The sequence below is a fragment of the Mobula birostris genome, chromosome 13, assembly GCF_030028105.1.
Source record: "Mobula birostris isolate sMobBir1 chromosome 13, sMobBir1.hap1, whole genome shotgun sequence".
Classification (NCBI taxonomy): domain Eukaryota; kingdom Metazoa; phylum Chordata; class Chondrichthyes; order Myliobatiformes; family Myliobatidae; genus Mobula; species Mobula birostris.
The window spans coordinates 92,775,559-92,788,946 of record NC_092382.1 but is presented as its reverse complement, the minus strand read 5'-3'; the positions used below and the strand labels follow the sequence as shown (position 1 = coordinate 92,788,946).

Below are 13,388 nucleotides of genomic sequence, written 5' to 3'. Positions count from 1 at the left end.
TAGCCCTGGGAAAAAAGCCTCTGACTATCCACAAGAACAATGCCTCTCATCATCTTATACACCTCTATCAGGTCACACCTCATCCCGCCCCTCTCCCCTCCCTCCCCCCCCCCGTCGCTCCAAAGAGAAAAGGCCAAGTTTACTCAACCAATTCTTATAAGGTATGCTCTCCAGTCCAGGCAACATCCTTGTAGAAAGGATGTGTCAAGTGCAGTAAGCCCAGAACTTCGAAGTCATTGGTAATCCCTGGTTATTGCCGACGCCGAAAGGCCAAGCATCGTTCCGACCAGACGCATCTGGGTGCAATCGCTATCCGTAGTGTCCTTGCAGATTTCCCTCAGAAGCTTGAGCCGTATGGCATGCCGGGTAACGTTGCATTCGAATCAGCATCAGCGAGGATAGGTTGAACTGTTTAATTCTATAACCATTCGGCACCATCATTCTCATTAGATAGATAGATAGATAGATATACTTTATTAATCCCGAGGGAAATTTGGTTTCGTTACAGCCGCACCAACCAAGAACAGAGCGTAAATATAGGAATACAAAAAACCCCAACAATCAAACACCAAAATGCAAAGCTATGCCAGATGGAAAATAAGTCCAGGACCAGTCTATTGGCTCAGGGTGTCTGACCCTCCACGGGAGGAGCTGCATGTTCGATGGCCACAGGCAGGAACGACCTCCCGTGCCGCCCCGTGTTGTATCACGGTGGAATGTGGCCGAAGTCCAACAGTGAAAAGTTCAATATCCAGTCTGCAAACACGTTCCTCAATCGTAATATACCCCGGATTGCACCATCTGTTGTTAGCCAGAACAGTAAGCACCCAACTCCTTTACGCTTACCGCTTTCGGTGCACTTCCGGTCAGGCAGAACGGTATTACCCACCGAACTCCTCTTCTCCAAAAGTCTCTGTTGTTTCGACCCGGTCCTCTTTCCTCGGCTTTGTGATCCCCCTCTGCATCCTCTGTGTGGTTTCCTCCGGATTTCAGCTGGGGTGTCCGCCGCTCTGTTAGCTAAGCCGACCGGAATTTGCCAGTCCGTGGAATACACAATGCGACTTTGCTTCTGTCCCGCGTGTTGGGATGTAACCATTTCCAGCGCTAAAGAAAACCCAAATAAAACCCTCTCTACCAGCATATTAGAGAGGGTGCAGCTTCGATGTGTTACCGTGAGAAAAAAAATACAAAAAATAACGTAAATTAAAAAGTAAGAAGAAGAAGGTAAAAGAATAGATCGGAACGGCTGTACCAGGCTGCATGCACGACCGGCACATTCAGCAATGCGATGACTGTTTTGATCATTTTGCACTCAATTGTATTTTTTTTAATGTTCTAACTGTGCTGTTTCTCGAAGAATATTTGGATATTTTACTTCTTATCAGCAGCTGTTGCGGTTGTGGATACACGCGGAGGTGTATATGGCTGGAAATTCTACTTTCAGTTGGAGGTAATCGCCAATAGCGTATGATCCCTCCGTTGGCCCGTCACTGGATGCAGGTCAATAGAATTACCGTTAGTTATGCCAATGTAGGAGGAGCTCAGCGGGTCATCAGAATCTATGGGGGCTATTCCGGGGGAGGGGGGTGGGGGGAAGACATTGTTGATATTTTTTGGCTGAAACTCTGCATCGGGAGCTCCAGAATCTCGTGTTTATTCACATCTAGAAATGCGGCCGTCATTGGACTGGCGGAAATATCAGTCAATTATCAACTCCTCAGTTTATCGAACTCGCCCCCGCCGAACAAGCAGGAATTATTGATGAACACGTTACTGGTTTCAACCTTCTGTTGGACACGGGACGAGAACTCAGCAAATCAAAAACCAGCCAGTGAGTGGAACTCAGATTGGGTGAGGTGCTCCAGTCAAGATGGCGCCTGCGAACAACGATTCCCCGGACGGAGGTTTCTGAGGTTGAGTCTGGTGCGGTGACTGGTGACGGTAATTTTACTCTGATTATTTGTACCGCAGCACTGGAGAAGCCCAGAACAATTGCACTGACTTACCTCCAGTGATACGTGTAGGTGCTCTATTGAACAACTGAAATTAAGACTGTACAATGTAGAATATGGAAATAGCAGTCGATGTAAGGCCACGCCTGAGACGTGTAGTCCAGGAAAATTAGCTGCAGAGTAAGGATTTATTGTTTAAAACTTAGTTAAACAGGAGTATCTGCCCGCACATTCCTGACACAATAGACAACTCCACGACTCGGAGTTGTGGATGTTACAAGACAGCTAATTTAAATAGGACATACTGCAGGTGCATTTCTGAAACATTAAGGAAATGAGGGATTGTAAAGCATAATGGGCGACCGAAATGTAACGATCTGTCCCCACACAGGAAGGAATGTTTCTAAATTTTCAAATTCAGGAAGTCTTTAAACTCATGGAACTGGACTCCCCGGCTGATGTGTATTCAGAACGGCGATTTAAATTGCAAAAACCCGATTACAGATTACACAGCGGCAGGCTGAATCTCCGGGAGAAACTGTACAACGTCTAATCTCAGGGATCGGGGCATCTCGAGTCAATGACATTCGGTCGCTTCTATCGCCTGATAGCAGGGATTTGCAACAGATCTGCAGATATACCGGAGACTTCCTCAGGGGAAGCCTTTCTGTTGAGCAAAGGAAACGTTTAAGAGAGCCGCTAATGTTGTTGCGTAGACTCTGATAGAACGGCACTAACACAGGAATTGGTTATGGTTAGAGACGGCCATTCAGAAGACGCCGACATGTCTGTCGTAGAGTCAAAGTATGGAGTCCACTTCTAGCCGTTGACGCTGATGGATCCGTTCAGAGATTCATTTAGATTAACGAGACGGTAAAGCTCCAATCTGGAGATAGTTTAAACTTTCTCAAAGCAATTGATCAGAGTAGGAATACAAATGAACTCCACATAATCTGTAGAAATGCATCTTTCATACGAGTAAAAATATTGTCAGTCAACTCAATAGGGAGAATACATAGAGTTCAAATTCCCCACGATTGTACTAAGAGCGCTGCGAGCAGGGTTCGAACCTGCGCGGGAAATCTCCCATTGGATTTCAAGTCCAACGCCTTAACCACTCGGCCATCGCAGCTCCGACAAGACTGAGCTCCGACCGGGCACTACACCTGAAGAGAGGGCTGAATATCCTGACGAAGGGTCTCAGCCCGAAACGTCGACTATACTTCTTCCTATAGATGCTGCCTGGCCTGCTGCGTTCCACCAGCATTTTGTGTGTGTTGGCTGAATACCAGTTGTTTGCAATAACGAAACTGGGGATCATCCTTCCGATACAGAAGTATGATTGGACTACTTTAGGATTTGTTTCTACACCGTTAGGTCAGAACGTGAGTTCCGAGGGCTCACATTGGCGTCTGTACAATGTTACGGACATTGTACCATAGCAGATTTATTTACCCCTCAACTCCATTCCACTGTCTTTTTTTCCCCAGTACACATTGACGTCTCTACTACTCAAGACATTTTCATTTTTGCTTCAAATACACCGAATTACTTGGCCTCCATGGCCGCTTGTGACCTCTCTCCTCCATAGAGATCGTTAAGAGCACCAAATTTCTTGGTGTACACCTGGCGGAGAATCTCTCCTGGTCCATCAACTCCAGCTCCATAGCAAAGAAAGCCCAACAGCGTCTTTACTTTCTGCGAAGGGTGAGAAAAATCCATCTCCCACCCCCCATCCTCACCACATTCTACAGAGGTTGTATTGACAGCATCCTGAGCAGCTGCATCACTGCCTGGTTCAGGAATTGCACCATCTCAGATCACAAGACCCTGCAGCGGATAGTGAGGTCAGCTGAGAAGATCATCGGGGTCTCTCTTCCCGCCATTACAGACATTTACACCACACGATGCATCCGTAATGCAAACAGCATTATGAAGGACCCCACGCAGCCCTTATACAAACTCTTCTCCCTCCTGCTATCTGGCAAAAGGCACGAAGCATTCGGGCTCTCACGGCCAGACTATGTAACAGTTTCTTCCCCGAAGCCATCAGACTCTTCAATACCCAGAGCCTGGACTGACACCAACCTACTGCCCTCTACTGTGCATATTGTCTTGTTTATTATTTATTGTAATGCCTGCACTGTTTTGTGCACTTTATGCAGTCCTGGGTAGGTCTGTAGTCTAGTGTAGTTTTGTGTTGTTTTACGTAGTTCAGTGCAGTTATTGTATTGGTCACGTAGCACCATGGTCCTGAAAAACGTTGTCTCGTTTTTACTGTGTATTGTACCAGCAGTTATGGTCGAAATGACAATAAAAAGTGACTTGACTTGACTTGAAGAATTCTACAGACAACACCTTCTAGCTAAAGATATTCCACCTCATCCCTGCTCTAAACGGTCATCTTTCTACTCTGAGGCCGTGCTCTCTAGTCCTAGGTTCCCCCACTATAGGAAACATCCTCCGCACTTCCACTACAACTAGGCCATTCAATATTCGTTAGGTTTCAATGAGATGCCCCCCCGGCGCACAGACTAAGAGCTATCAAACGCCCCTCATAGGTTAACTCATCCGTTCCCGGCATCACTCTCGTGAACCTTCTATGGACCCTGCAAGTGCGGTCTGACCAATGCTTTATGTTCGTCAGCATTCTGTCGTTGCTTTTGGATTCTAGACCTTTTGAAATGAATGCTAATATTGCATTTGCCTTCCTTACCACCGACTAAACCTACAAGAAAACCATTAGGGAATATTACACAAGGTCCCTTTGCACCTCTGATTTCTAAAAAAATTTTCCCGTTTATAGACGCCTTTATCCCTTCTTCCAAGACGCACGACCATTAAATTCCCTACACGATACTCCATTTGAAAACTATTTACTCAATTTCCTCAACTGTCCAATTCCTTCTGCAGAATCTCCGCTTCCTCAACGCTACCTGCCCCTACGTCTATCTTCTTATCGTCCACATACTTGGCTACAAATCCGTCAATTCCGTCATACAAACCTTGCGCACATAACTCGAAAGAAACCGTTCCAACGCCGAACTCTGCGGAACACAGCTGGTCACGGGCACCCAACCAGAAAAGTCCCGCTTTCTTTCCACTTTAGCCTCCAGCTTGTCGACCAATTTTCGATCCATGCTAGTATCTTTCGTGTAGTAACATTTAAGAATGATAGGGGATCTCATAGAAACATTTAGAATGTTGAAAGGGTTGGACTGAATAGATGTGGAAAGGCTGTTTCTCTTGGTGGGTGAGTCCAGGACAAGAGGCCACAGTCTTAGAATTAGAGGATACCCATTTAAAACGGAGATGAGGATTTTTTTTAATATATATATAGCCAGAGGGTCGTGGATTTACGAAATTCGTTGCCACATACAGCTGCGATCATTGAGGGTGTTTAAGGAGGAGATTGATAGGTATCTGATTGGTCAGGGTATCAAAGGATATGGGGGAAAGGCCGGATATTGGAACTAGATGGAAAAATAGTTCAGCTCATGGTGGAGTGGCGGAGCAGACTCGATGGGCCGAGCGGCCCACTTCTGCTCCTTTGTCTTGTGATCTTGTGATCTTAACAACCCCCTGTGCGGCACGTCGTCAAAGGCCTCCTAAGCAAACTGTCATGGTCCGGTCCGTGAAGTCCGAATTCCGGTTCAAGGTCCAGTCCATCGTCCCTTATTCCAGGTTTTCAGGTTTTCATTTGTTCTGTTGGTTGCTCTAATTGAGGCACCTGATTCTCATTTTGGGGCTGGCTACATAAATAGCTCCTGGGTTCAGCTTCATCGGCTGGACTGTTTCCTACCCTTCCCTTCACCTTCTTCCTGAACCCTTTGCCTTTGCCTGAAGACTCGCCTGCAACCTCGCCCTCATCCTCGCCTGTATCGCTGTCAAGTTCTACCACTGGCGCAAGACCGGTACCTTGCTGTGTCTAGATAAGGAACTGTCTTTCGTTGTTTGGAACCGTCTCTCTGTGCCCACGCCTCCGCTGGGTAGGACTGGCCGTTTGCTGCTATCTTGAGTGGATATCTGTCTCTCAGTGTTCTGTATGTGAGTCCCGGCACTACGTAATGCTCTCTAGGAGTGGTCCTGACTCCCCAAGTCCTGTTCCCAAGGAAGGGTCCAGGCTCTGTGTTCCATGGTCCAGTTCTGCCAGGTCCCAGTCCCGGCGCTCGGCGCGCTGCCAAGGCCAGGTCCCAGTCCCGGCGCTCGGAGCGCTGCCAAGGCCAGGTCCCAGTCCCGGCGCTCGGAGCGCTGCCAAGGCCAGGTCCCAGTCCCGGCGCTCGGAGCGCTGCCAAGGCCAGGTCCCAGTCCCGGCGCTCGGAGCGCTGCCAAGGCCAGGCCCCTTCGTTCCTGTTCTCTCAAGGCCAAGTTAAGGCTTCAGGTTATCGTCCTGTCCACGTGCCTCGGCCTGTGCAGGAGTTCCACGTCCATTCCTATAGCCACGTCCTGTCCTCGCCTAGATCCGGTGTCCTAGACCGAGTGAAGACCCAGGATCCGGGTCCCTGTCCAGTCTCTGACTCGGAGCCCTTATCCAGGTTCCAAGTTCCTAGTTCCTCGTCCAGGTACCGCTTTCCTAGTCTAGTCCTATCCCAGGCCCTGTATCCTAGTCTCGTCCAGGACCTGTGTCTTGTCCAGCGTCGTTTCTTCCTCACTTTCCTTGCTTTCTTGCTTTCTTGTGTTCCTATTATCTTAGTGTCTGTGTCTTGCATTTGGGTCGGGTCCCATCGCCCCCCTTATAACGCAACAACCTACACCGGTTCTCCTTTTTCTGTCCTGCCTGATAATTCCAACAAAATTGACAGGAAAGAATTTCTGTTAAGGAATCCATGCTTTATCGGCCTATTTTATCGTGTCCCTCTAAGTTCCCCTAAGCTTGATGACTATAATGATGACTATAACAACTTGCTTACCATTGAGGTCAGACTAATTGGCCAATAATTTCCTACTACTGCCTCCCTCTCTTCTTACAGCGTGGAGTAGTAATTGCAATTTTCCCTCTTCTGGAACTACTCCAGAGTCTAGTGATAAGGAAGGAGTACTACAATTTCCTCCAGGATTTCCTCAGCTGCCAATTTCAGAACCCCGGGGTGCAGTCCATCTGCTCCAGGTGACATCTATTTTCGGAACCTTTTATTTTCTCAAGCAGCTTGTCCTTAGTCATAACACCTACCTTCAGTTATGGCCTCTGGTACATTTTAATCGTTGCCGTACTGCTTGTATAAACAACAGACCCGACGGACGCAAAATAATCATTCAGCCTGCCCATGTTTTCTTTGCTCTCCATTACTGCCTCCTCAGTATAATTGACCAGTTGTCCGACCAGATGCATCTGGGTGCAATCGCTATCAGTAGTGCCCTTGCAGTGATTCCCTCAGAAGCTTGAGCCGCGTGGCATGCCGGGTAATGTTGCATTCGAATCAGCATCAGCGAGGTTAGGTTGAACTGTTTAATTCTATAACCATTCGGCAACATCATTTTCGTTAGTATTCAGCAATGCGATGACTGCTTTGATCATTTTGCACTCAATTGTATTTTTTATGTTCTAACTGTGCTGTTTCTCGAAGAATATTTGGACATTTTACTACTTATCAGCAGCTGCTGCAGTTGTGGATACACGTGGAGGTGTATATGGCTAGAAATTCACTTTCAATTTGAGGTAATCGCCAATAGCGTATGATCCCTCCGTTGGCCCGTCACTGGATACAGGTCAATTGAATCACCATCAAGTATGCCAGTGTAGGAGAAACTCAGCGAGACACTAGAATCTACGGGGGCTGTGGGGGGTGGCGTGCAGTGGCAGTGCTGAGGTGGTGCTTGCTGGTGCTATAGCAGCTATACCAGCAGAAATTACACTAACACCACCATAGCACCACCAAGAAATTAAATGAAATTTGACATATAAATTACAACTGCTTTCTCTGTATAGTTTTGAATACAGCTTGTTTCTCCAGTTGATCGACTGAAACAGCCCCTCTAATTACCATAGCACCCACGCAGCAATGAAGTTATTAACTCTGTGCTGGTTTAAGGTCAGATCCACTCTACACTTCTGCTTATTCTTTCCTTGGCAATGTTTTACCGTTGCTATCCTCAGATCAGTTATGATATTGTTGCATTGCCGTAACTATGTTATAATTATGTGTTTTTTTTTTGTTAGTTTTTCAGTCTTGGTCTGTCCTGTGTTTCTGTGATATCACACCGGAGGAATATTATATCATAATGCATGCATTAGTAAATGACAATAAAAGGGGACCGTGTGTCCTCACAATTTAATCTAATCTAATCAATTAAATTAATCTAAGATCACTTAAGGTGGTGATGTCACTCACACTCACTCACGCGAGAGATTGATTGTAGACATACATTGTGCAGGATCCAGGCGCAGATCCATCGTCTCGCGAGACTAACGGATGCCCCCCACACACACATTGTGCGTTTACAAGCTTGCGTGGGGCTGGCACGTGCATTATTTTGGCCGGCGTGAAAAACAGATCGACTTTTAGTGAGAAAACGACCTAATCCAGAGGAATCAGTGGTGTCTCAGCCTGAGCCTCTCTTAATTGAAAGTGACATGCAGAAAGAAGTAAGTGGGGATGAGGACGACAGCAGTTCATCGAAGGAGTATGAGGGCGAAGTCGAGGAACAAGAAATGGAGCGGGATTCGGAAGAGAACGCGGATGAAGCTGCTCCTAGTGCTCGTGGGAATACTGTTAGCGATGTTGGCCAGCAGCCTGAGGAAGGACCCCCCGGTCAGCATGGAAAAAGTGCCCTTCACAACAGTTTTGTAATCAGCAAAGGAGTTTTTCAGTTAAAAGCACGCATTTGACGCTGATTGCGGGATTGGTGTGTGATTCACGTTGTGCGCTGTGGGTCGGCTGCTCTGTTGGTTTGTTTGTTTATGCTCTGTGTAGCCCTGGTTGTCTCCGATGCTGTTGATACGGGCACAGTTCACTTCCATGTTAGATCTATCAATTGCTCAACAGCGGCATTTATAGTACGCACATAATTTTTGAAACTGACTTTTGAACGCCACGCGTCTGGCCTTGCGAATGCATATTACCATAGGGTACATCCCTTAACACCATCACTGAATAATTCTGCCCCACTGTAGCACCAACAGGAAAAAAATCTGTGGCGCCGCCACTTCGGGGGGTGGGGGGGGCGAGGGGAGATATTGTTGATATTTTTTGGTCGAAACTCCGCTTCGGGAGCTTCAGCATCTCGTGTTTATTCACATCTAGAAATGCGGCCATCATTGGACTGGCGGAAATATCGGATAGTTATCAACTCCACAGCTTATCGAACTGTCCCCCGCCAAATGAGCAGGAATTATTGACGAACACCTTACTGGTTTCAGCATTCTGCTGGACACGGGACGAGAACTTAGCAAATCAAAATCCAGCCATTGAGTGGAACTCAGACTGGGCAAGGCGCTCCAGTCAAGATGGCGCCTGCGAACAACGATTCCCTGGATGCAGGTTTCTGAGGGTGAGGCTGGTGCGGAGACCGATGACGGTAATTTTATTCTGATTATTTGTACCGCAGCACTGGAGAAGCCCAGAACAATTGCACTGACTTGGCTGGTTTATATTGTGCGTCAACTCGACGCCGTAACCTACGCAAGTGGCCTACGCGCATTGTGAGCATTTATACTTGTGCGTCGCTCTGGAATGCGGGCACGTCGCGTACGCGCACACACCTGCCCGCGCAAAGTGTAGGTGCGCTATTTGAACGACTGAAATTAAAATTGTTCAATGTAGAATATGGAAATTGCAGTCGATCTAAGGCCACGTCTGAGACGTGTAGTCCAGGAAAATTAGCTGCAGAATAAGGATTATCGTTTAAAACTGAGTTAAACAGGAGTATCTGCCCGCGCGTTCCTAATACAATAGACTACCCCACGACTCAGGGTTGTGGATGTTACAAGACAGCTAATTTAAATAGGATATTAGATTATGAGAACACTCAGTCCTCTTTTATTTATCATTTAGAAATGCATACATGCATTAAGAAATGATACAATGTTTCTCCGGCGTGATATCACAGAAAACAAGACAGTATAAAGACTAACACGGACAAAGCCACATAATTATAACATACAGCTACAGCACTGCAAAACAATACTATATTTGACGAAGAACAGTCCATAGGCACAGTATATAAAAAAATAGTCTCAAAGTCCCCGAGTCGAACGACTCCCGAGTCCCCGATAGCGGCGGCAAAAGGAGACACTCCCTGCCATAAACATCCAGGCACCGTCAACTTGCTGATACCTTGGAACCAGCCGACCCCATCCGTCCGAAACTTCGAGCCTCCGATACAGCCTCCCGAGCGCCATCCTCTGCCGTGCGCCTTCGGCCTCTCCCTGGCCGCTGAAACACTCAAAGCCGAGGATTTCGAGGCCTACAGCTCCAGAGATTCCAGTTACCGCACAGTAGCAGCGGTAGCAAAGCAGACATTTCAGAAGTTTTCCAGATGTTCCGCTATGCACTCATGTCTGTCTCTATCAAATCAGGACTGTGCACAGTCCCCTACTTGACAGATAACAGAAATTCATCACCGGAGAGGCCGCGCGCGCTGCCGTCGCGCCGCCACCTTCTCCCTTAGTGAGTGCATTTCTGAAACATTAAGGAAATCAGGGAGGGATTGTGAAGCATAATGGGCGACCGAAATGTAACGATCTGTCCCCCAGACAGGAAGGAACGTTTCTAAATTTTCAAATTCAGCAAGTCTTTAAACCCATGGAGCTGGCCTCCCCGGTTGATGTGTATTCAGAATGACAATTTAAATTGCAAAAACCCGATTACAGATTACACAGCGGCAGGCTGAATTTCCGGGAGAAACTGTACAACGTCTAATCTCAGGGATCGGGGCATCTCGAGTCAATGACATCTGGTCGCGTCTATCGCCTGATAGCAGGGATTTGCAACAGATCTGCAGATATACCGGAGATTTCATCAGAGGAAGCCTCTCTCTAACAAAGGAAACCTTTAAGATAGCCGCAAATGTTGTTGCGTAGACTCTGTTAGAACGGCAGTAACGCAGGAATTGGTTGAGGTTAGAGACGGACGTTCAGAATACGCCCACATGTCTGTCGTAGAGTCAAAGTATGGAGTCCACTTCTAGCCGTTGACGCTGAAGGATCCGTTCAGAGTGTTTGATTCATTTAGATTAACGAGAGAGTAAAGCTCCAATCTGGAGAGAGTTTGAATTTCTCAAAGCACTTGATCAGTAGGAATAGAAATGAAATCCACATAATCTGTAGAAATGCATCGTTTATATGATTTTTAATACGGAAAAAATGTTATCAACCAACTCAATAGGTTGAATACATAGAGTTCAAATTCCCCACGCTTGTACTAAGAGCGCTGCGAGCAGGGTTCGAACCTGCGCGGGAAATCTCCCATTGGATTTCAAGTCCAACGCCTTAACCACTCGGCCATCGCAGCTCTGCCAAAACTGAACTCCGACCGGACACTACACTTGAAGAGAGGGCTGAATACCCTGACGAAGGGTTTCAGCCCGAAACGTCGACTGTACTTCTTCCTATAGATGCTGCCTGGCCTGTTGCGGCCCGCCAGCATTTTGTGTGTGTTGGCTGAATATCAAGCTGTTTTCAGTTACAAAACTGGGATCATCTTTCCGATACAGAAGTATGATTGGACTACTTTTGGATTTGTTTCTACACCGTTAGGTCAGAACGTGTGATCGGAGGGTTCACATTGGCGTCTGTATCAATGTCACGGACATTGTACCATAGCCGATTTAATTACCCCTCAACCCCATTCTACTGTCTTTTTTTTCGCAGTAGATATTGACGTCTCTACTACTCAAGCCATTTTCATCTTTGCTTGAAATACACCCAATTACTTGGCCTCCATGGCCGCTTGTGACCACTCTCCGCTGAACATCGATGACTCCTCTGTAGAGATCGTTAAGAGCACCAGATTACTTGGTGTACACCTGGCGGAGAATCTCACCTGGTCCCTCAACACCAACTCCATAGCGAAGAAAGCCTAACAGCGTCTCTACTTTCTGCGTATGCTGAGAAAAACCCATCTCCCACCCCCCATCCTCACCACATTCTACAGAGGTTTTATTGACAGCATCCTGAGCAGCTGCATCACTGCCTGCCTCGGAAATTGCACCATCTCAGATCGCAAGACCCTGCAGCGGATAGTGAGGTCAGCTGAGAAGATCATCGGGGTCTCTCTTCCAGCCATTACAGACATTTACACCACACGATGCATCCGTAATGCAAACAGCATTATGAAGGACCCCACGCAGCCCTTATACAAACTCTTCTCCCTCCTGCTATCTGGCAAAAGGCACGAAGCATTCGGGGTCTCACGGCCAGACTATGCAACAGTTTCTTCCCCGAAGCCATCAGACTCCTCAATACCCAGAGCCTGGACTGACACCAACCTACTGCCCTCTACTGTGCATATTGTCTTGTTTATTATTTATTGTAATGCCTGCACTGTTTTGTGCACTTTATGTAGTCCTGGGTAGGTCTGTAGTCTAGTGTAGTTTTTGTGTTGTTTTATGTAGTTCAGTGTAGTTTTTGTATTGATTATGTAGCACCATGGTCCTCAAAAACGTTGTCTCGTTTTTACTGTGTACTGTACCAGCAGTTATGGTCGAAATGACAATAAAAAGTGACGTGACTTGACTTGACTCGAAGAATGCTACAGACAACACCTTCTAGCTAAAGATATTCCACCACATCCCTGCTCTAAACGGTCATTGAGGCCGTGCTCTCTACTCCTAGGTTCCCCCACTATAGGAAACATCCTCCGCACTTCCACACCAACTAGGCCATTCAATATTCGTTAGGTTTCAATGAGATGGCCCTGCCGGGCGCACAGACACAGGTATCAAACGCCCCTCATAGATTAACTCATCCGTTCCCGGCATCACTCTTGTGAACCTCCTCTAGACCCTGCAAGTGCGGTCTGACCAATGCTTTATGTTCGTCAGCATTCTGTCATTGCTTTTGGATTCTAGACCTTTTGAAATGAATGCTAATATTGCATTTACCTTCCTTACCACCGACTAAACCTACAAGAAAACCATTAGGGAATACTACACAAGGTCCCTTTGCACCTCTGATTTCTGAAAATTTTCCCCGTTTATAGACACCTTTATCCCTTCTTCCAAGACGGATGACCATTAAATTCCCTACACGATACTCCATTTCACAACTATTTACCCAATTTCCTTAACTGCTCAAATCCTTCTGCAGAATCTCCGCTTCCTCAACGCTACCTGACCCTACACCTATCTTCTTATCCTCCATATACTTGGCCACAAATCCGTCAATTCCGTCATACACACCTTGCGCACATAACTTGAAAGAAACAGTTCCAACGCCGAACTCTGTGGAACACAGCTGGTCATGGGCAGCCAACCAGAAAATGCCCGCTTTCTTCCCAT

The 13,388-nt window shown here is 46.9% G+C and overlaps 1 protein-coding gene and 2 non-coding genes across 3 annotated transcripts in view; 1 reads left to right on the top strand and 2 right to left on the bottom strand.

Moving 5' to 3' along the window:
* Positions 1-3,001: 3,001 nt before the first annotated feature.
* trnas-uga (transfer RNA serine (anticodon UGA)) lies at positions 3,002-3,084 on the bottom strand. The gene has a single exon. It is a non-coding gene; the product is annotated as a tRNA-Ser (tRNA).
* A 5,517-nt stretch (positions 3,085-8,601) lies between these two features.
* The window catches only part of LOC140208050 (NACHT, LRR and PYD domains-containing protein 6-like), a 67,521-nt gene continuing 62,734 nt past the window's right edge, over positions 8,602-13,388 (top strand). Inside the window, exons 1-2 of the mRNA XM_072276577.1 lie at positions 8,602-8,650; positions 9,310-9,467. Coding sequence (XP_072132678.1) covers positions 8,602-8,650; positions 9,310-9,467 — 207 coding nt within the window. The remainder of the gene's footprint in view (positions 8,651-9,309; positions 9,468-13,388) is intronic.
* trnas-uga (transfer RNA serine (anticodon UGA)) lies at positions 11,319-11,401 on the bottom strand. Its single transcript has one exon. It is a non-coding gene; the product is annotated as a tRNA-Ser (tRNA).